The sequence below is a fragment of the Lagopus muta genome, chromosome 1 (genome assembly GCF_023343835.1).
Source record: "Lagopus muta isolate bLagMut1 chromosome 1, bLagMut1 primary, whole genome shotgun sequence".
NCBI classification, from domain to species: Eukaryota; Metazoa; Chordata; class Aves; order Galliformes; family Phasianidae; genus Lagopus; species Lagopus muta.
In genome coordinates, this window is record NC_064433.1 from 175165021 (window position 1) to 175189150 (window position 24130).

The following is a 24130-nucleotide window of genomic DNA, read 5'->3' on the forward strand; positions in this document are numbered from 1 at the left end:
TTTTGTTCGCTTGTTTAAAAAACACCACACCTTTCTGTAGAGACCAAGCATGGAAAACTTCAACCCCACCACGGTGACTGCTTCTGACAAAATGAGTTACTAGGAAAAGAATGTTATAGTTGCAGCTGTATGGTCACCTTATCTGTAGAGGATATGACTGAGCACCCACTAGAGTAAGTGCAAAGTGAGGCACTTAAGAACAAGAAGAAAGCAGCCCTGATACTGAGGGAGGTAGCTGAAAAGCAGCAAGTCATGCTTAGCCTTTTCTGTTTCTTGGAGGCTTAAACTGAGTCAATTCCCATATTTTGGAAAGAGTGAAGGCAAAATTGAGCAGCTTCAACTTTAAGTTAATTGGTTTTGGGGCAGTTGACAGTGACACCCACCATGTTATGATGTGCATGAACACATGTAACGTTTGCAGTGCTTGCAAATGGAAGGCACTCTAGGCAGAGAGATCTCATTTATTAGACTTCCTGATTTTCAGAGAGCCATATGATGTTTATAGTGTCTGCTCTTAATGGTGCTTTTAAATGTACTTGGTAATACCACCTTCTGTACCAAGCAGTTCTCTTAGAAAAGTTTAGGAATAACAGCCTCAAAAACTAAGACCAGAAACCCCTGTCCAAGTGATTTCTGAAGTCAGAGAAGGACTTTTGTGCATTAAGACATCAGTAAAGACATTAATAATGACAGAAGAAAATGTAAGTCATTCTTGCTCATCACCCAGAGGAAAAGCTTTGTCCTGCTTTTAACCATACAGATTTCAGACCAATTTGAAGGAATTTTGTGGACTTGTAGTGAAGAATTTGGTCTCAGAACTCAGCATACCGCCCTGGTGTCACCCACAGTGCCAGCTGAAACCCATAACGTACCTTGGCCTCTGCTGCTGCAGGGTGGTTCTGAACTGGCACAAGGGGATTTGGCAATGTGGATGGACCCTTGTGCACGGAGCCTGCAGCTGGCTGGCTTCTGTGCTGCGTATCTTTCATGCAAACTTCTGAGGTGTGATGGGAGAGCTTCCAGGCCAGATCACAAGCTGTAACAATGGCATTTCTCCATTGGAAGAGAAATGAACTCGGGAAGCAGCTAGAGGAGAGCTGCTGCAGTAACAACACTTGGGGATGTCAGCCCATGGCAGGGCATAATGCCTCCAGCTTTCTCGGGCAATCAGCTGCTTCTGAGCCCTTTGTTACTCCCTAGGGCCTGGTTGTATTGATGCAAAAGTCATCTGTGATTGGGAACCTCTTGCACATATCAGCCTGCAAATGGCACAGGCCATGCTTCCCTCTGCACTTCCCTCTGCACTGTGCTCAGCAACCCCTTGGTCTTCTAGACATGGTCTGTTTCTTGTTGATGGCTAATGGAGTATTTACAGAAGAATGCAGAAGGGACTGGGATGCGGATGTCTTATTTCGACTGCATCTTGAGTGATTAAACAGTGTGTAGATGCAGACTCTACTAAGAAAATGCTGATTTTGGCTTTACTGTTTAAAAGCCTCAGACGCTTCCTTGTGAAATGCTCTGGAGATTTCCTTTGATTACCCTGCAGCTTCATTATCAGTAATGCCTGTTTGCCTTTTAAATTAAGACCTGCTATCCTGATTGACCTCATAGTAAAACATTCCTGCAATCCAATGATAGATAACCAAAAATAACATCTCCCCTTTGTGGACCGAAACAGAAAGCAGCAGAAGCCTATGGTTGCTACTTTGACTATTCTGTAGGAGGGTGATTTCATTTTGTGATGCCTCCATCCCATCCTCTGGTCTTTGGAGACATACTTGCTCAGACAATTGGTCAGGGTGAACCTTTCCCATGTGCAGCCCTTTCTCCCAAAGCTCTGATTGTTCTGGATACGGGAGTACACAAAGTTTTGTGAATCCTCAGCCATCAGTGGGATGCATTTGAGATTGTTTTGCATGCTTGTTCAATTTGGGGCTCATGGTCTGTGAGAATACTGGGTTTTTCCATTAGCCTTATGCCAAGTCGGCATTCACTGTCACAGAATCATAGAATCACAGAGTCATTAAGGCTGGAGAAGACCACTAAGATCATCTAGTTCAGCCATCAGCCCATCACTACTATGCTCACTAGACATGTCTCTCAGAGCCACATCTCCATGTTTTTTGAACACTGCCTATCTCCAGTGTAACAACTCCTTTACATGAATTTGAGTAATGCATTTGAGTTTGAACGGAGAGAAAACAAATCAAGGCCTGTGGCTGTGCTGGAGGAGCGCGCTCAGGCAGCAGGGAGAATGGAGCACAAAAGGAAGACAAACAGGTATCTTCTGGCCAATTACAAACGTGTGGTCAGAGCCTCTGCCTAGAACTTGCTACTCACCCTTTGTCCACCAGAGCAGTGATGGACACTGGAAGTGTTTAAGCAGGGTTACAGCGCGCAAGAAGTGAGGAATGGAGACTGGGAGAAGCAAATGCATCCTCAGGAACAATTGGTGTATTGTGGCAGGGAGTGATCTGTGTCAGGTTATGCTGATGTAAAATTAATCACACCTGAACCTCTGATTAACCTTTAGAAGAAACTTTAAGGAATCTGAGAACCAAGAGACTGAAATGAAAATCAACAATCTGCTTGTAAGTGGTTTGGTGATTACGAGTGATCAAAGCTGAGCATGTCTGATTGTTTCAGCCCTTTTTTCCTTCTCTTAATATTTTATGTTGATGCAACTTTCAGAGATGGAAGAATGTCAACAAAGAAACAGCAAGCTTTTGTGTAAGTCACTGTTTGGAACATCAATTTTAAAAATTGAGAGAAGAGTGTTCGTCTCTCTCCTCAAAATCTAGGATGAAAGGGACAGAAACTTTTGATCTTTTAACTCGTTCAGCCACATGAGATGTTATGCAGAAATTTTCTTTTCCCCTTCCTCCCTGCTGTTGTAGCACAATTACAGTGAGTTGCAAGAATTATTTGCCACAGGAAATGAATGTAAGCAGCCAGGACTGCTTGGACAGCAAGATATTTAACAGAATGTATGAGTGGGGGAAAAAAAGATGCTAAATGTGAGTTTATTGCTGTGTCATTTGAGAGTGCATGTGGGTAGGAGGAGGACTGTGGAGTGAAGAGCGGAATTTCAGCCTGAACTTTGTAGGGTTTTCTGGTTTAAACCAAGCCACGCAATGGTTTATCTGTTGCTAATGCCACATCAATAGCATAGAACTGAAGAAACAGTGATAGAGCACCTCCAGACAGTAGGGCAAAGGGCCAGGGTCTTTCAGTACCTGCAGGGGGTCCACAGGAAAGCTGAGGAGTGACTTTTCATAAGGGCATATAGCGAGGATAGATTTGGACTAGATATCAGGAAGAAATTTTTTACTGTGAGGATGGTGAAGCACTGGAACAGATTGCCCAGTGAGGTTGTGGATGCTCCCTCCCTGGAGACATTGGGGGCCAGGCTGGATGGGACTGTGAGCAACCTGATCTAGAGAGAAGTGTCCCTGCCTGTAGCAGGAGGGTTGGAACCAGATGATCTTAAAGGCCCCTTCCAATCCAGACTATTCTATGGATCTATAGTCTCTAGCTATTTACACAACAGAAGAAGCATCCTGCTTGTCCTCTGGCCTTACCCATGAAGGTGATAGTGGGTGTCTTGCACTGAATGGCTGTGCCTCTGCCACGGGCTCATTGGGTGCTACTAAGGCAGAGGGGCAGCAGCTGGGATATGCTTTCTGTGTTATTTACATAGTTTTTAGCAGCCCTAGGAATGCTGCACTAATAACTCAATTCTGCCTTTAAGAAAGGCAGGAAACACAACCAGATCATTTCATATGTGTCTGTCTAACTTCTGAATAATCCATAAGAGCAGCAAATAAAAACAAGAGCATCTTTGCCCATTTCTCATGCCTGTGCTCTCCATCTCCATTAGCAAATCATAACAAAACACAAGCTCATTTCATAGCAGTTCAGCTCATGTGAGACAAGGGGAGCCCTGAATTTTTTAAGCTCAGCTGTGCATGTGTTTTCTCAGGGAAGATCCAATTTTAAGAGACACCTGCATCCACTTTAACCTTCCCTTTTTTGTGAGCCCTGCTTTGCCACCAGCCAATTAGTGAACCGGGGAGGACATTCTGGGTCAAGCTATACCAAGTACCGCAAATCCTCATTAACGCTAATTAGTCCTCAGTAGGTTAATTGGTGGTGAAGCTCATCTTTTTTTAATTACTTGAGCAAATGAGCCAGCAGGACGTTGTGGTCAGCTTTGAATTATTCTGTTTGTTTTGGTGTTCCTCATTTGAATGTGTAAAGCCAGATGTTTGCTGCCTGGATTTAGGAGCTGTTTGCTCTTGTGAAGAGCAAGAAGGGAACACACAGAGATAAAATGAAGATCTCTTTTTACATCTTTGAGCAGTTCAGATGCAAAAATGGAAGAGTTATTTCGTTCATGGAATGGAAAAATTAAATGTTTTTCGTTTATCTTTTATTTTGTCATATGGTTAATGAATTTGTGTAATGTTGTTAGCATAGACTTTCAGGCAGACTGAAGTAATCTCATCCCATTTAGGAAGACATTGCAAAGGTATTTCTTGTGCATGGTATTTTTTATTGTTGATAGCAACTGGGTCTAGTTTTCTATGACATGAATAATTACTTTTTTCAGTTGTTTTTTCAAAGTAACCCTCTGAATTGGGCTTTTTTTTTTTTTTTTTTTTTTTTTTGCTTGTTTTTGTTCTGAGCAACTATTGATTTGTTTAGTTCAAAGCATTCTGTCTGTGTGCTGTCCTTCGTGTAATTACAGATAGATGAAGCTTCTCCCTTACCCTCCTGAGGTCACTAACCAACCAAGTAAAGCATATTTCACTGTCACTTTCCGGGTCATTGACTCCCATCAGGATGTCTGGGTTTGTGATTTCTTTCACTCTGACACCTTTTTTAGGTCCTGAGTATAAACACAAGCATATCCAGTATTCACCATATGATCTCATATTCTCTTTTTTACCCTTTTACTGTGATGCATCTGAAGATGCCATCCTTAGACTCTGGTGGGAGGGTTTCTTTGCTGGCTCTCTGTGTCTGGAAAGCAGATTTAACACTTACGATCATCACAACTAATACTCAGGATTGATTTACAAGCAGTGCATTTGTGGGTAAGGACTAATATGTCTGGGAGTCTGAGGCCATCACTAGTTTTGCACTGTAGTGAGGGGAGACCAATGAGAAGTCTTTATTTTTTGTTATCTGCTAGTAGCAGAAGAAAACCTGAAAGCAAGGACTGAGTTGGTATCAGTGCAGACCTTGGTCTAGTTAAGTAGTCCATTCAACTTCACTTTCCTTTCACGCTTTCTATTGGAAGATCTAATACCTTTTAATAAATCATACTCATCAATTTCAGAAGAGTTGTATTGCATTTACTTCTGATGTTAGGAATTCATTTTATACTGCTTGATAGGTCTCAACATGCAGTATATTTAGTTATGACTTGCACTTAGAGCATAGTTGTTCAACCTTTTGGCTTGCCTGGGCCGCAGTGAGTGAAGAGGGCCAGGATTGTCTTGGGCCATATATACGTAGGTCACTCCAAAAATAATGCTTCCTATTAATTTCCATGGAATGGGTAGAAAAACACAATAAGACCATTTCATTGTGCAAATTTTCAACTAGGAAACATTATTTTTCCACATCGTCACCACCACAAACTATTCATTTTTACCAGGAATGATCAAGAGCCTAAGTGGCATGCTCTTAAAAGTCTGCAGCAGAGCTGACCCACTGTCACTGTTGTCACCACTGAAATGCACCACTCCCCACCTCGCTGTGCTCACGTCCACTTTTCTGTCTCCATCAAAGTTCAGCAAGTGTTGATGAATGTCACTGGGTGCCATTTTTTCTGTGAAGAGGAACTCAGTGTCTCACATGCACTTCCATATCAGATGCCATTCTGTCAAACTGCCCCTCTGCTGCCATCTGTCACATAGCAACAACATCTAATGGGATATTGGTGGGAAGGTTCAGCCTCTTCTGCCATGCCACCAGCATCCACCTCTGACATTGTGGGCCAACAGAATAACATAGGAGGCATTACTTTCAGCGAAGCCCTCTTTAAATATATACTACAGTTAATGTGTATAAAGTAACAAAACTTAATTGTTAATTTTTTTATTAAAACATATAAAAAAGAGAGCAATAAAACCATAAAACTGCTGGGATATGTGATTTTGTTTTTGTGAAACTAACTCATCAGTCGGATTCAATGGCAGTAGTTGCAATTTGTACTAAGTTCTCGAGGTGTTTGTCAGAGATTTTGAATGAAATTTTACTCTTCCTGTACTTCATCCTTCAATGTAGTTGTTCCCAAGTGTATGCAATGCCAAAAAGTGATGACACAAGTAAATCGTGACTGTGATGTGAGGAAAATATCTCTCTGATAAGAAGACTTATAAAAGTTTGGTAAAGAGATGATCAGGTTTTGGATTGCAACTCTCTTTACATTCCAGTTGAAAATTCACAGGTAGTGTATTTATGTTAACTGAAAATAGAGTTGCAAATAAACCAAAAAACGGATGATTTTCTGTGGCAGTCTTGAAACATATTCTCAAATTCCTTTATCAAAGCAGAAAGCACAATGGCTGCATGTTTTTTGCCATTCCCAGGACTGTGTTTAACTAATGTATCAAAATCCATAAACTTACCTGCCATCACTTTTAAGCAGTCCATCCAGAAGTGGCCTCTGGTCTCTTGCTGAGATGGGTATGGAGACGATGGACAGGTGTCCCTCTTCTCTCAGTCACAGACCACCACTAGGTTCAGATTGTTTGCTGCACATACGGTCTGTGCGCTCCCGAGTGAGCTGGCAGTCCTCTGCTGAGCACCACATTGCTGGGTAGTACACACACCAGCAGTGGTGTTTCTGGAGGCCGTCAACCTCTTTAGCTTAAGTTTGGAAAATGTCACGTCTCACTGTATACCTGCCATCCTCTTCTGTGATGACTCTTTGTAGTATGCTTTCTATTCTGCTGCATGCCTACAGCATTTGGGTTTTTCTTTGTATACTTGGTTTTCTTTCAGTCAGCCAGTCTTTTTTCTAAGTTGGATCTTCCAAGCTCTTCAGAAGTTTCCATACTGCATCTCTGTTTTTAGTGGAAAACTGTAATTCTGTCTTTGAATGCATGCAGATCTCATGATCCAAGTGAGCTCTTACAGGCTTTTTGATGCTCTCAGTTGGTGTCTTTAGTTTTGCTTCCAACTCCTATTGAAGGAAAATGCTACCAAGGAAATAAAACTGGCTGCAGACAGGAAAAGCAACCTAGAGTATCTGTTGCAGGCATGATTCTGCTGTGACCAGTGAAGGAGGAAAAGAGACCAATCATCTGAAAATGTTGACAGTTCATAAAGATTTTATGGGAAAGGTCCAAAGGGTTTCTTAACCTGGCTGGCTGGACTCACAGATCACAGGGAAAAAAAAAGTGAAAAGAAAAAAGAACAAAAGGAGGATTCCTCCCTTTCTTTCATGGGCATCTTGTTACTCGCTAAACGGGCTGTGCGTCTGGATATTAACCTAATGGAATATTAAGTGCAATATAAGCCTGCATGGCTGGGTTACACATTATAGACGTATCGGAGATTCTTTGCTTACTTTCTTGTTTGAAGTTAGCAAATTGCTTCAGTGAAAGGGAGTTGTTTGTTTAAAGCTGTTGTGAGCTTGTTGGCAGCAGCAGCTGTGCTTGCTGGGATTTCCATTTCATATACCAAATATATGTGAACTTGTAATCTAACCCAAGAAAGATACCAGCGTTTGCCTTTCAAACGTGTATCCACATTTATGGCATAACCAGTGGAATTACTTGTGAATGAGGACATGAAAGAACAAGCAAGACTGGAAATGGAAGCAGGCAGCATAAACGTGGTGTAAATGGAACAAAGGCGCTGCAAGGAGCTGCAGTATAGACATCTGCAGTGTTGCCATCTCAGTGTTAGGAACAAGTATAAGACAGGGAAAAAAGCAACCCCATCTTACAGGAACTTTCATAGAATCAGCATAGAATCATAGAATGGCCTGGGCTGAAAAGGACCATAACGATCATCTAGTTGCAACCCCCCTGCTGTCAGCAGGGTTGCCAGCCGTTAGACCAGGCTGCCCAGAGCCACAACTTTCAACTAAAGTAGGTTGTAATATGTATTTCTTAATCATCTGATATACAACAGTTCCTGAACACCTCAGTCCAACAAGATTTCTACACCTACGCTGTCTTCTGTTGCACTTTATGCCACTTGCTTACATAGATAAGTGCTCTGAAATGTCTGGATGTTAGCCATAGTCTATTCTTGACATACAGTTCTTGATGTCTGTAAAACTTAAGAGTGGATAGTGGCTCTAATGATATGCATGTATATGTTAAATCCAGTTAGTTTTTTCTTTCAACTCCTTGAAATACATATTTTTCGCCTTCAGCTTGTGTTTTTACTGTTGGTAAGTTCAGTCTTCTAATATGAGCTGTGTAAAGCAAAGGGGACTCTTGAATTGAAAGTTTTTTTCTCCAGGATTGGAGATGAAAATCTTTAGAACTCAACAGTGGTGCTGCCTTCAGTTATTTCAGGCACTTTTGCAGGTGTGATAGAGACCTCTTGCCATGTGCTAAGCTGCAACGTGTTGCTCCTTCTCTCTACGGCAGTTGGTGGGTGCCATCCTTTGTGTAATACTAGAAAGAGATCTCCTTTGAGATGCTCCATACCACTTGATGTTGGACATCTGATATGGCTTGTAACAGTTTGTAGATGTCTTACATTCAGAAATCACAATGACTGTGATATTAGGGATGGATGAATTAAATGTAATCCTTAAAAAGTGGCCTTAGAAAGGAAGAGTTTCTATTAATAGAGAATATTATGGGTATTGTGCAGTTTAAAGGAAAGGTTTATTTTTTTCATGCTGCCACCATCTCAAATACTGACAAAGCCAAAGCTGACAAGTACTTCAAGTACAGCTGACATTTATCTTACAATTATCTGGTTACTCACTGACTTTTTTTTCCTTCCCTCAGCGTGAACGAACGTGATCATTTGTTAAAAAGGCTTGGCAGGAAAACTCCTCCGAGCCTTTTCCGTGCTCATTCTGTCCAGCAAAGTGTATCACGTAAGTAATGGTTTGTGTATACTTGTGTGTTGCACTGCAGTCAGTCCCAGAGGAGTGAAACGAAAGGTGATTACTTTTTAATTAAATTGTAGGTAGAGATAATCTAGTGCAGAAGCTGAGCTGCCAACCAGGAGATGTACATTTGGAAGTGGAATTAGTGTATTTGGCCCTAGGCAAGCAGAGCTCAAATGTGCATAATTCCCTAGGATTCAATCAACGGGCCCAGATGACAGAATCCCAACATGCAGATTCTCTAAACGTAAAATCCTGATGGTCTCAAGAATTCTGTGAAATCAAAAACTTAGCAGGATAAAATAAATGTTGTGATAGAGCCTGGCTTAAATAGAAACGGCTTCTTTATTCATAAAGTCTTATTAGTTGTGGTTAGCTGAGAATACAGTGATACTGCAGGATGCCGACTGGGAGTTATGTATGTCTGATGAGGAAAGCTGTGGCAAGCAGAGCTGCATTGCTCCTCTCCCTCTTCATCCTCTCTAGGGAGGACAGTTGACCTCACACCTCCTCAGTGATGCTATTTGGAATAAATTGCATTTCTTGCCGGTGTTGAATTCATCCATTTATTCATCTTCCTGGAGGAACACATGACAGGCCTCTATCTGCCAGACCTGGGTTTTTTTTGCTCATCTTACTAAGGAAATAACCCCCTGCATGCAGCACCACTGCTCTGAGGGCAAGGGGCAGGCAGTGGGATTTGGGTTTTGTATCACTGTTGCAATGAGAAGTTAGATCATTGACTGCTCAAGAAAGCTAACTGGAATCTCACTTGTTGACTGTGCTATTTTCTGTGGCAGAAATGTGGTTCATGTCATGGCAGCAAGGCTGGGATTTGAGAACTTAGATGCTTGAGGTATCCTTGTTTTCCACAGGAAATTTGATCAGAATGGGTGGGACACTGATGAATCTGCTTGTCTTTGTCCTTTACAAAGCAGCTGTAAAGATGTTGCTTTCAGTGGGATATAGGGTCTTTAGTTATCAATCTCATTGCTCCTGGCAAAGGAGATCGATGCGCCAAGCAGCCCTGTGGACCACGTGTTCTTTCCAGCATCTAATCTTCTGAATCAGGGAGGCAGGGACGCTGACTGCAGCTCTGCTGTGGGCACACAAACATCTTCTGTGAGGGAATTCCAAGGAGGATGACTGGCAGAAGGAATTGGTGAAATGCATTAAAAAATTGCTGTCAAGGAAGTCTGCTGAAGGCACCACAGTGCACAAAGGAGATACACCGATAGTGAATGGTCAGACTTGAGACATGCTTTTAGTTTGGTGGTGCACATATCAGTATAAGCGAATTGCAATTGGGAAAGAAAAATGAGACATTGAAATGAACTCTAAGTTCAATAACTAGCTGAAGTGCTAAATGAGTCAGTGCAGTCAGGACAAATTGCAGTCAGCGATCTGTTTCATGTGAATATAAATTTGATTGTGAAGCTGTCAGGTTTCTCAGACTCTTTCTACATCGTAGCCACGATTCTTTAAAATTTCCATCATCTCTTGTCAAATGTATTTTCAAATGCTGCATAGCTGCTGCATGTACAAGGGCATGTGAAATTCGGAGAACATATGTGCTGTTTTCACAACCCTGAGTTGTATAACTGTTTACTAAATGCTGGAAATCTTCAAAGCAAAGAATTGATGAATAGGGCAGTTGCCTTGACTTGCTGGGCCAATATCTTAAATCACACTACGTGCGCTGTGTTTGAAGTCTTGAACTGTTTGTGTGTTATTGCCAGGCTCCAAGTTCTCAGCCTGTAAAGGGCACTTCTTCCAAAAATCTCTTGTGTGACTTCAGCTCAGAATCTGACACTTGCATATAAAACATGAAAATGGTTTGTTTAGTTAGGGCTGACAAAGGCTTAAGCAAATCAACTGCTTTGGTCCCAATGAGGAAGAAAAATGAGGTTAGACTTCCTAGAACAAATGGTAAAGATGCAGTACTGGTTTGAGATGAACTTCTGACAAAAATTGTTTCCAACTTTTTGGTGAGGAAGCGATGCCTATATAAATGTGTTTCAATCATATGGAGATAAGTGCCAGAAAAATAGTGCAAGGAGTTTCAAGGCTACTTCTGGTGGTCTACAGTGGCGGGGAAAGATGACAGAGTGTAAGGCTGCACAGCCCTGTGGTGGGTGGGAAAGAGAAGCTTGCGCAGTGTGTCTCATAGCTTTCTGTTGGTGAGCCATCCCCTTTCCTAAAGCATTAGCAAAGCAAGCCAAGTCTCCGTTGCAGTTGCTGTCTTTTCTTTTTTAGCTCTGACTTTGTGGAATTAGCAGCTCCTTTAGACAAGCTCTCTGGACACCAAAGACAGTTCTTGAGTCCCCTGTCTTCCTTGCACGACTGGCCTCTGCCACCTGTCCCCAGAGCCTCACCAGCAGGACAGGAGGGTGGTGCTGTCCCATTTGCTCAGGTGCCTTCATCCTTGGCTGTCTCTAAGGAATGCCCAATACAGTCTCTCCAGTGCAGATTCACTCTCATAATTCAGAGTACCCTGTCAGTGTTCAGTTGTCATTTGTCTATGCATGCTCTTACAAACAGAGCGGAATCCCCCTATTAAGCACTGCTCTGGCAGAACTCCTCTTTAAATGCAGAGTGCCGTGCTTGAATGAGGATTAACGTGCTTGGCCCAGATTTCCTATGTTTGCAAAGAAAATCCCTCTTCCTTCAATGGTATACGGTTATTGCATAGAGTAAACGTGAACACAGGGCGTATGGTTTGCACCTTATTAATCAGTGGGAAAAAAACACCTGTCAGCTGAGGTTTGTTTCACAGCATGGGGGCTGACGAATAATAAATAATAATAACGTGTTCATGCTGAGGACTCTAATCTTACCATTTATTTTCCACTAGCAGACACCTTCTTCCTTTCACTTCACTCCTGGCGCATTTTGATTTGAAACACAACAGGGTAGCTACTTCAGAAGCTTTTAAAACTCTGTTTCCTACTATCTTACATGTGTTGGAAATATAGTATGTCTCTTTTTTTTTACAAGGCAGCAACGTATTTGTTGACTGTTGAGTAATGTGACTATATTTTAAAATCATCTTAAGGAAAAGCAGTGGGAATAATTAGTTTAGAATTGATGCCGAGGCATCTGGCTCTGTATTTTACATGCACGTACCCATAAGTTAGTATCTGGGAAAACAGAGATGGGACCATTTGTCAGGAATTCCTCTTGGGTCTTTCAGAGAACACTGGCGTGGTTTATCAGCAGGGAAATGAATGATTTCTGTAAGCATCAGTCAGAATGCAGAAGATTTAAAGCAGCTCTTGCTTTTGCAGGATCAGTAGAAGAGGGTTCCCTGAGAAGTCAAAGCTGACTTTGCATTTACAGTTTAATTGGGAGGCGTGAATTGTAACATCTTATTAAGTCTCCTTAAAAACTGTGCAGAACAGTGTTTGGCCTGAGAGAGAATTTGGCTGGCCAAGCAATACTCTAACATTGATTTTCGTTTTGTCATAGAGATTTTGGTAGACACGGCACTTTCTAAAGGGTTGTTTTTTTTGGGTTTTTTTTTACAGTTCATTTCCCTTTTAGCGGATTTGAATCTGGGTGTTTTTCTCCCAAGACAAACAATATGATGGCACAAGGCATCTTACATTGCAGGCTGTGCTGAACTGCACACTGCTGTGTGTATGAAATAGTGAAATGCTCAGGAAGGAAAGATTTCTGGGAGGCTCCCAGCCAGAACCTGTGTTTGTTCAACAAACCCAGCAGTTCAGGTGTATCAGATGAGCACAAGGAGCAGTGAGCCTCTAAAATAAATCTCTGAAGAATGTAAAACTGCACAGTCTTTCAGTGAGCAGATTTTCAAGCCGTCACAGAGTAGTAGGGTCAGAAGGGACCTCTGGAGATCGTGTAGTCCAGCACCCTGCTCTCTGATCCCATCTTGGAAGCTATTGCACATGAGTGAGCTGCTGAGATGGAGCAGTGCGCTCTGCACATTCGGGATGTGTGCAGAGAGGGTTTCTCTCATCTAGCATTGCACAGACCAGAATGGTCATTGCAGGAAACAGAAAATGATTCTGTTAAATTAGAAACCTGATTGGAGACTGGATTCCGATCTACTAATAGAATATCAAAGCTTTAAAAGAAAAAAAGCAAAACACCAGAATTCTTTTAAAATTCATTAGGTTGCCTGATAGTATCGGGTACCAATGAAACCTTAGATTTGATCAGAATGTATGTGAATCTCTGCTTGGCAAATGAGCCACGCTGACGGAGATTTAGAACTGCTCCTTCCCTCTGTTAACAGAAGGTCTCTGAGGACAAAGGTTCTTCCTTCTGCAGCAGCCGCGAGTGGCTGTGGCCACAGAGCCCCTAAGAAGCGCGCTCCGTCCTGGGGCTGGAACAATGGGAGCCTTGTTCTGCAGCAGGCTCCTAGGTGTGGTTTTAAAGCCAGGGTTCGGGGAAAAGTTCAAACTTCCGAAGCGTTCCCTAGTAACTGGCTGGTGGAAACTGTCATTGTTTTTGGATGGGGTCTGAAAGCAGTGGAATTGGAGAGTGGAAACAGAGAATGTGAATGGGACGTGAGTGTTCACAGCATTCTCATTGGGCACAGACAGCTGCCAGAGCAGCTTGAAGCTCAAGCTTAATCATCATACCAATTAAAAGTATAGTGTGAAATGATCTTGTTGTATAGAGATCCATGGTAAAAGCTTTAAATATAGTGCCAAATGTTTTCACTGAATAGGGGCAAGGTGCAAGTACTTTCCCCTGACAAATGCACAAAAACCTCATTGCTGATATTTTGGAGTGGATTAAGAACACAAGGACATAGGAATGCCACTGGTATTCTTAACCAGTGCTCATCTCAATCCAGCAAAAATTTGTAGGCTAAGGTGTTTTCTGCTGGTGTGTGTTAAATGTCTTTGACTGCATTTTGCTTTGGCTTTGCAGAGTGGTTGTTCTGCCTAGCTGTTCTGTAGCTCTGGAAATAAGCAGGTAATGGAAAAATACCTAAGTCTGACAGGCTGCACGCAGTTGTGCAGCAGGCAGTGTTTTCTACAGTAGTTACAGCAGTTGAATCTACTGAATCTACTGGTCCTACTGGTAAGCCAGTATGGCACAGCCATCTCAATGCACAAGCTTTGGAGCAAAGCTGCCAGGCTGTTAGGGTTTAACCTTGAAGTCTTTGACCAAACTGACTTTCCATCGAGAATTTTGCCAAAAAAGCTAACAGGAGGCTGGTCCTTCAAATGGAATAATCCCACCAGAGCTATTTATGCAGGTGTGAATCCACCTTTTTTTAAATGAAGGCCTGTTTTGTAAATATTTCCTTTGCAGTTATACAGGATGCACATAGTTTTTCCAAAAGAGTTGTATTTCATGAATATACTTTGTGAACCTCCAGCTAGAGACAGGAAAGCCCAAGCTGTACCCCTGTAGCTGTATGTATATTGGCATGGAATGCTCAGGGAAAATGAATAGGGATGCCAGGATCAGTCACATAATGAAATTGAAGTTCTTACAGTGTTACAATCACTCCAAGTGGGAAATGTGATTGCTCTTAGTTCTGGATGATGTATTTCTGCTTGAACCTCCTCCGTCTGCTAACAAAAGTTTCCTGCTGTGCTTGTGGTTCAGGTCAGTTAATCTTCAGCTAGTGTGCTCATCTGCTAAGGTAGGGCGCGTTCTGCCTTCTGAAGTCGCATCTCCACCAAAGTCCCTGTTAGGCATCAGAGGTGATGTTGACCCCCATTCTGTGAGAGGAGAAGACCATCCCAAATAACTAAACAAGACTCAGCAAGGTCTCCTTCATATCCTGCTTCAGCCTTTTCTCTCTTGGTACATGATCCAGAGGGAATACGGCTTGAGCCTGTTAAGGGAGGACTCCTGAAATACATCTCTGGGTAGCACCTGGCAAATCTGTCCTCCCTTACCTGGTGCTGCATCTCTCATCCAGGGGTGGCTCTGAGGTAGGATTTCAGTGTTTGTGAGCTCCCACTTCCAGGACTGTGGTATCATTCCTAGGTTCTCCTAGGCAGAATTCACACCTGCTCACTCTCGCCTGTTTTGTTACTACAAAGCCTTATCAGGCTCTGTGTAGCCTGTGACATTTTCTCTGTATTTTGAAACAATGCAAATCTTTTCCATTCTGACTATTCATTCTCTCACAGTGAAATATCCTTTCTCTGTGTCACAGACAATACTGTGCTTTGCTCTGTTCAGAATTTTCTGTAAATTCATGTCTGATTTTAATATTGTTTTGAGTTTCACTGTCTTGGTCCATTAGTTGTTGTGATGGTTTTATCAGTCGTGGTGTTTTGCAGATGATGTCAGAAAAGTCACTTGTGTTGTCCACAGTGCTTTAAAAGAAACCAGACGTGTAGTTCTTCTCATCTGAGAAGAAGAGGGAGTCTAGGGAGACTAAAGGATTATGTTAGCTCACAGAATTAACTTGTGCAGAACAGAAACCTCCATAATAAGTTGAAGTTTCTTTTCTTCAAGATTTGGGTGACTAGCCAGTTGCTCAGTGCAATTTGTCAGGTGACACCTGGGAACTTGTTAAAAAATAAAAGAATTCCTGAATGGACTTAGGAAGATGTGACTCAGATCCAGCTGCGGTGTAGACATTTCTGTGTTCCTCCAGGCAGACCACAGATACCAAGCAGACGATAGCGTCAACCAAAAATGCAAATCTCCACCTGCCTGTTCAGTCTATAAAGAAGCTCTGCTACTGTGGGAGTCAAGCTGGTGTCCAAAATTTATGCAAAGTTTGTTAGCTGGGTCAGCTCAGAGGGAAACATTGACCATGTACACTAATGTGGCCTTTGAGAGAGCAGTAAGACAGAGCTGGCAGGCATCCATGTGGGCACAGCTATAGATGACAGAAGTGCAGCATAGAAATGAGGATCATTCCTGCCTGTATTGTAATTTCAGCTATGCCTAAAACTGTTTGGGTTTTGAGCTGAACTCCGGTCATCTTTCTTCTTCCTTTGCTTTTTCAGATGGCTATGCGTTTTCTCAAGAAGAACACGGCGTTGTTTCCCAGTCACAAGTTGTTCGATCCTACGACACAACCAAAAGGAGAACAGAAATAGAATAAATGGTTCTTTGCTTGATGGGTGGTGGGAATAATGGGATTTGGATCAATGCATCCACTCTTAACACATTCTTGACTAGGGCTGGCAGCAGCAGCCAAAACACCAGAGAACTCATTTCTGTGGCCTTAGCCAACACGTTTCTGTATTCTCCCTGCAAACCTCGAGTAGTACGTGTTGTGGGGGGAAATCATTGTTCAACTTCAGTCGCAAAGCTCTGCCTAAAGTTTTGTTTATGTTGTTATGAAGCATTTGACTGTGCTATGTGAGGTGTGAAATTAAAAACAATGTTTTACCACTGTTTAAAGCATCAGCATAAGGTTGTTCTGGGAGAAAAGCTGAAAATTTATGTTCCATGAGAAATCAGCCTTTGCTTAATTGGAACAGGGTGCTGAGATTTCCTGTTTTGTTACATACAGACCAGGAGCACACGGCTGCATGTAGACTTTATTCCCTCCAGCATTCACTGATTACTAGATTTGACTGAAATATTTAACAGACAATTTGGCATAAAAATTTTGATTGCAGTGGAAACACAATCTGTAGCTAAAAATGCTTATTTGCCTTCTTATAACAGGGTATCACAATAGCAATGAATTATATAGAGTACTTCTTGCCCTCTTACAGGATTTATTAGGGCTCTATCCTAGCTTTCTGAAAACAGATCAATAGCTTACTTGCACAGCCAGGCTGTGGGAGTTGGAGAGCTTGCCAGGCAGCTACGTGGAGCGCATGGCATTCTCACAAAAAGGAACTCACATAGGTAACTCTGCAGGTTATATTTCGATGTGCACTTCAGATTTAGCCTGGGATTTCCCTCCATTATCCCATTCCCATTTTAACAATAGAATGAACCAGTAGGAACAGAGAGGTAGAAGCTTTTCACATCCGTAGACAGACGAGTGTGTGCACCTTGTGCTGTGATCCTACAGAGGCGCTCCTCCGGCCAGGTGCGAGGGGAGGGCTGGGGGAAGTTAGGAAAGGTTAACATGCATGTGAGTGCATGTGCACACAGAGCTGCTCGTTGTGGAGGGAAGAGCTGCTGCTTGTTTGTGCGGCCAGAGCGGGCCCTTCTCTAGAGCAGATCCATCCGCAGGCTGCCCGCCCCTGCATGGCAAGCCCTGGGAAGAACGCTGCCTTCACTGACTCTGGGAGAGGGGCAAGCGTGCTGCTGCATACATTGGCACTATGGAAAAAGAGGGAAAACTGGGGCATAATTTAAAGCTGAAAGAGCTCTTAGAAAGCTTATGCTGTCCTCCAGACAAGTTCTATTAATTTTAGTCGCCAAGCCACGTTTCTGAATTGCATAAAGTAAATACTGCTGTGTTCTAGCCAGGTTTTGTGGTTGATGTATATACTACATCTGTGCGTTTGAGAAGTTGGCGCTGTTTCTTGCCCTATTGACCGTCATCCAGAACTTTTGTTGATTTAAATATATCCGAAAGCAATTTGAATATGAATATTTATGCTTAGCAAAGAAAAAAAAAAAAAACCAAACAAAAACCAGCCTGACTCACTGGCTTCATCTCGCTGACAGGCTGTGAGTGAATGCTGGCACTGCAGCAGCAGGCCGGTTCCCAGTGCCACCTCAGGGGCCCGAGTCCCCACCCATGTTACAAAGAAGGTTTGGCTCCTGTGGCACCAGGCAGGATTGCTCCTGGATTAGGTCGATGGCAGGGAGGGAAAAGTCATCACCTTCTTTCTGCAGTGCTAATGAGACAATTATGCAGCAAGGGGAAATTGCAAATAATTTTGCCATAGGCGCAAATGTCGAGGGGCCAAGTGTGTGCGTGTGTGTGTTTTTCTGCGAGATTAGTTTTGTTTAAAGGCAGGAATTCTAGGGGAGAAGATAAATAAGGGGAGGCTAAACCTGATCCCAGGAGTTTGCAAATCTTAATCCTGATCTAACCTGTTAAACAGTTTCTTTCATTTAGAAGCAAAATCTTTTTAGGAAATGTGAGGTGTCCTCGAAACTGCTAACTGCTTCTTCCTTTTGTAGCACCACAAGGAAAATTAGCTGCCCGCTGAGACAAAGTGAGATCAGCTCACTCTTTGTATTCTAAGCCACACACTAAACATCGGTATGTAAACAATTTGGAGGTTTTTCTTGAGGATACCAAAAAAAAGACTTTTAAAAACCTCCGAGTAATGGAGGAGGGCAAATAAATGTGTTGAGCAGAGAATAGAAGGGATCCCGGAGTCTTTTCTGTTCTTAACTTGGTCCAGCAAACGTTTCACAGAGCCAATGAGAGGTGCTGGGGAGGAGCAGCTGCCATCCAATGTGATTTATTTTATTGGCACAGGCTGTGGGCTGCATCACTGTGACCTCTCTGTAAATTGAGGTCAGAGGGGAGCACGAAGACAAACCCACCCTCGAGTGAGTGGGGGCTTGGACCGAGGTACGTTTGTTGGATGTCAGCTCAATGGGAATTACACATGGGGTTTGTCACACGGCTATACAGTATGTGACACCGGGGCTGGCGGGTCAGGCTTTATCATCACTGTAAGGCCTTAATCTCGATCTGAGTTAATCCTGTGGAGCCCACCCAGGTCAAGGCCTGGCATTCTTTTTGTTCTTTGGAGTCGTTACAGGAATTAATCTGTTGTAATGCACTGTAGGCTGGATGTTGGAGTTGCTTGCTGTTGTGAACAATGATTAGGTGTATTCAAGTGTCACGTTAACAACAGGAGAAGGGCAGCTGTTCTGTATCAACAGGATTCCTCGTTCATTAACACAAATGCACGTAGCAATAACAGCGACCTTTGAAAGCACTCTGTGGAGATGTCATCAGCTAGACAGGGTAGTGGAGCGGAAGGAATGGGAGGTTTCTGCTTGACTGTCCAGATTTAACTACCTGGGACTGAGTACAGAAGGGTTTCTTCAGCAGCTCTCTGCACTGACCACAGTGGTGGGGCTTGATTCAGTTTGGGTTCTTTCCAGTATTCAGGAAGAAGTCGTGATTTTCCTGAGTTAAATCTGGATCTGGTTGCTCCTTTTTGTATCACTGCAGTCATCGTTTGCACACAGGCTGCCCTTCCTCTGGCTGCCAGCTGGTAACAAATGAGCGGCAGGGAGCTGGGCAGTGCTGAGCAGCCCACTGATGTTTCCTTTTCCCTGCCAGGGCTGCAGGCCTTGCTGTGGGGGACTATCTCGGGAAGCCAGGAATTACTTGTCAAGCAGAAATGGCAAATAACCAATATAAGTATCTGAATCGAACTAAGCTGCTAATGTATCTGAAATTCTGTCTGGAGTTAACACGAACTGTAGGGATGTAAATTAAGATAGCAGTCAAGCCTCACTAGTCGGCACTTCACCAGCCCACACGCTTGTCCATGTGTGCCAGAATTGTGCAGGCTCAGCCTGCCCCGCCAGCAGCACACAGCAGATGCTGTGCGGAACACCTCTGTTCCTAAGCCTGTGTGATTTTTGCAGTGTGTACTTGAGTGTGTTAGCTGGAAGACAATCGATGCTCATAAATAAAGAAAGGAATGCTTGGGTGGACCAGAATAAGTGAAATCTGGGGACTGAGGTGGCCAGGGGCACGCTGGGTGCAGCTGGGCTGTCTGTGGGCACCCCCAAGGCCCTGGGGGAGGCACACGGTTCCCCTGCCGCTCCTGTCCCACAGCTTTTGTCCTCTGGGGCTAAAGCACCACATCTGTAGTTTTGCATCGCCTCCAGTCATCAGTGCAGTAATGCCCAATTGACATTCTCCCATGGTTTAAGTCATTAAATAATGACTTAATTTTGTTTGTAACTACTCTGGGGACAATACTGCTATTATGCCTCACAGCTTAGGTTTGAAGTGGAGCAGCCCTTGAGCAGGTGCTCACCCTCAGCAGCACACTGCACTTGTCAGCTAAATCCCTGGTTTAACGGCATCGAGGGTATTTTATCTTAGTTTCAGCTCATCACATTCAATGCCTTAAACTTCCATCAGTTTGCAGGGCACACTCCTGGCCTCTCACTGAGCCTACTGCTGAGCAGGACACAACGACGATAGAAAACACAACAGGTCTTTCCAGCCATAATGGATTGGAGGAGAAATTGGCCGGTTCTGTGCTGTACCAGCTGCGTTCGGTCAGCAGTCTGCTTCTGAAATGTGGCACTGCCCACATGCTCAGTCTCCACACTACTGGGCTCAGGCTGCCTAAGAATCGTCCAGCCCTTCCAGGACGGACCATTGCACTCAACTCTGCCAGGGTCTGTGCTGCAGCTCAGCTTTTTGCAGTGCTCAGCCTCCTGGCCTGGCTGCACCAGTCCGTGCTCACACTCACAGCTGAACAGCTGTTACATGTAAGCACTAGTGCTGTGCCTGGAGGGGACAGCAGGACCTGTCCATGCGATACATGACAAAGGCAAGCCATGTCTGGGTGCAAAGGATAACTTACCACACTTTCACCTGGCAGTAAGATGAATGGAGGCTTTGCGCCTGGTTTGCAAATGAAAACTAGAGAGTGCCCTGTGCTGCTTGGCCACAAAGGTGCATCCCAAAGGCGATCGCTTCTCAGTGACCTGCAGACAGCCCAGATGATCTGAGCGTTACTTGGCCTGCCATCTGCTCTGGGGTGGGTGGTCAGGAAGGATGAGGGAGCAGGGGGGGAAATGGCTGGGCAGGGACCAGGGGAGCAGGGGAGCGGCCATCCCTGAAGAGCCATGATAAAGCTTCTTCCTTGGGCTCCTTGCTGGGAGTAGGCATACGGCAGTGCTCTCATCTCCTGAAGCGTCTCTCTGGTGCAAAGCTGGGTCCCGAGCTTGGAGAAAGGGAACACATCGCTGTCAGCAGCCTCTGCTGCCCAGTGTAGGTGCCAGTGGTTGGTTGGTGGGACAGCTCACAGGATTGCTTGCTGGCTGTTGTCTACCCCAGGGACACGCAGGGAGTGAACGCTGGTTGGCTTTGGTTGTCCAGGGAGCGGATTTCTCAGGTGGAACTTGTCAGTGGTGCTCCTGGGCTGGTTCCTGTGCCGTTGGCAGGCGGAGGGGGCCTGTTGGTCAGGAAGGCTGGCCTTTTCACTTGAAGGCTGAGAGCTGTTTCATGCCAATTTACGTCATACTCATTAGTGGTGTGGACAGAAGGTAAACATCTTCTGCAACCTTCCTTTATGCGTGCTGATGAGACAAGCTGCTTGAAATCTGCAGTTTGTCTCGCAGCATCTCAGCATCTCTATGGATGCTGAAGTGAAATGTAAAGTGGGTAAAGGACAAGTTTGGTGCAGGGGAGCCCCCACCTCGGAGCAGTCATGCAAAGCCTAACAATGAAGGAAAGCCAAAATATTGCCGAAGTGTCACCGTGCATAACTGTGAGGTCAGCACCCCTGTAATTAGCGAGTGGTGGAGCTGAGGCAGAGAAAGCCAATATCAAGAGAAAGACGTGATTGTTTTAGGTTCTGGCCACCTTACTGGGTGGCTTCCCCAAGAAGATGTTCCAGATGTCTTGGCATAAATTAATCCCCTTCAAAACATCTGCTGGGTTTCTTAGAAAACATGGAGTTGAACAGCTGCTGTATGTGCTTTGCTTTGCCCTTCTGGTTGATATTTTGTTTAGGAGGTGAGTGCAGACACACTGCTCTTACCACCAGCAGCACGCAGACTGAAAGCAGCCCCAAGCAGGTCCCAGCTCTCCTCGAGCAGGGCCTGGGCTGATCCCCAGCACTGAGGGGCTGAGCCCTGTAGGTCTGTGTGGGAAAACCTGCCCCAAAGTGCAGCCATCGGTCCGGGAGGTCACACGTTCAGCAGTCTGAGTGACAGGATCCTTACCGACACATTTTTCATCAGTGAGCTGAGTCATGTGCCCACTTGTCTGTCATATCTGTGCTCAAATTGCTTAAATATTGTTACAGATGGAGAGGTTTTAATCTGGGTATGCAGCACACAGTAGTGCTGTGGGGGAACGCTTAATTGGCTCCCAGCAGAGCAGAGGGAGCTGGGTGCTGTGTGGGTTTTCCTGCAGAAGCCTTCCCATTTTCACCTTCTATTAATGTCCTCTGGTCGTTTCAGCGCAGCATCGCATTACAGTGGGGTTTGTTTCCCTCCCAGACTGAATACAAATGAAGGTCATTTACTCGTATTTTTAGAAGGTTCTGAAAACTTAGCGAATTTGTAGCTTTGAACAGAATTGTTGACTGTTGTATGTCTGCACAAAAATATTTCAAATAAACCTTTTATTAAAGCAACTCAACAGACTGAGGCTTGCTTGTTTTATCCACCCCACAAGTTTTGCAGCGAGAGCTCAGAATTGAATGCGTTGGACATTTTGCCTGCAAAGCTGCTGTCAGGGTCGGTTTGGGTTTTTATTACCTTCTGGGTACAGTGACACCTCTGTTAGTGCCATGGACAAGAGAGTGTCTGGATAAGAGCAGTGCTGGTGGGTTCGTGGCGTGTGCCTGGTGTTTGAGTGCTGTCTGAAGGTGGAGAGCCATCTATTCCTGTAAAGTAGGTGGGCAGGCTTCTCTCCTACAACTGCTGTGTGTGATCTCACCATGGCTTCACTATAATGAGCCTGGGAGATTTTTTTTAACATCTAAGTCACACAGACACAGCCGAGTAAAATGAAGCCTTGGACTCTCCGCTGCTCTTTTTCCCATAGCTCAGTTTGCAGGAGGATATTTACCACGGAACCTGCATGCTCCAGGGTGATGGGAGAGGACGGCCTGGTGGTGCACCAAGCCAGTGACACGGGAACATCGGTACTGTTGTTCCCCAGAGCATCCTGAGCAGTCCTTCCCCAGAGCACCCCAAGGTCCAGGGCAGGCAGAGGAACACAGCACCCAGCCCTGCCAGCGGTCCTCCACTCCTCACTCGGACAATCGCCTCTCGCGCTCTCTTTCCTCGAGCCGGACTCTCAGCCCACGTCCTCACACAAGGGCTCTCCTGACCCACTCAGCTCCATACCTCACCAGCACCCAGCGTGGGCAGAGCTTGCCCGGCCAGCAGTGGTACCAGGTGACTGCTGTGTGTGAACTGTCGGCCCCGTAGAGTTCTGGTGACCTCAGAGAGTGAGAATTGCACGATCCCCATAGAAAGTAAAAGTGCGTGGGCCTTAGCAAAGGGATCTCTTTGTCCAGACACTATTAGATATTGGTGTTAAATAGATTTCCGCAGGAATAAAATGCATATTTATATGTAGTCTGGCTAAGACTGTTCCTCTTTAGGGTGCTATAACTTGATGGTTTTTTCCTTACAGATTGTCGCACTGCTGACTGAGCCATTTTTAAGAGCCTAGAGAGACTCGTTTCAACCAACAAATTACTTCTGGATTTTTTAAATTTAGGAAACAAAGAAGGGTTGTAAGCCAAGTTTCCCTGTTTTGCTTTACAAGTCACTGCTTGAGCACATTTCCAAGGGCTTTTATCCCAGAAGCCCTGGTATCTGCATCTCCTTTCCTGATGTGTCCCCTGTGCCACAGCCTGGCACCGAGTGCAGGGAGCCCTCGCTCTGCCAGGTGAGCACCTACACCAACGACAGACTCGTGATAGACCTGAATAAAGCTGTATTCACCTGGCTGTGGGAGAAGGTTCCCTGCGCTGTCCTCTGTAGTGTGCTAGAATCGAGATAACACTTGGAATTGCTAAACGAAATGAATTGCTTCTTACACCCCTTATTAGAGATGTGAGTGAATTTCCCCTCCGCACCCCCAGCAGCGTGACAGACGAGCGCCCGCTGCTCACATCCCCCAGCACACAATTGCAGGAGCAGCTGCTGAGGCTGTCGCCGGCGTCCTCGGTGCCTCATACCAGACCAAAACAGAATCAAAGGCCCTAAACCCTGAGATTAATGCTCGAGTCTGAAACGGGAGCATTGAAAAATAAAAGCGTAACTGAGAAAGGTCCGGTTGAGGAATGTTAAGCGGGACGATTTCAGAAACATAATCCTTTTGTGCAAGCTTGTGGCAGCACCCAGCCACCAAGCACTGCCCTACCCCAGGGGCAGCCCTGAGCCCCTCAGCTCCACCAGTGTTGATGGAGCGGTGAGTCCCGAGAAACGTGG

At 44.5% G+C, this 24130-nt stretch overlaps 1 protein-coding gene across 8 annotated transcripts in view; it reads left to right on the forward strand.

Moving 5' to 3' along the window:
* The window catches only part of ATP8A2 (ATPase phospholipid transporting 8A2), a 322239-nt gene extending 299942 nt beyond the window's left edge, over positions 1-22297 (forward strand). For all 8 annotated transcript variants that reach the window (XM_048933647.1, XM_048933645.1, XM_048933650.1 and 5 more), the window contains 2 exons: positions 8994-9085; positions 16054-22297. In XM_048933647.1, the coding sequence (XP_048789604.1) occupies positions 8994-9085; positions 16054-16151 (190 nt within the window). In that variant the 3' untranslated portion in view covers positions 16152-22297. The remainder of the gene's footprint in view (positions 1-8993; positions 9086-16053) is intronic.
* The last annotated feature ends 1833 nt before the right edge of the window (positions 22298-24130 follow it).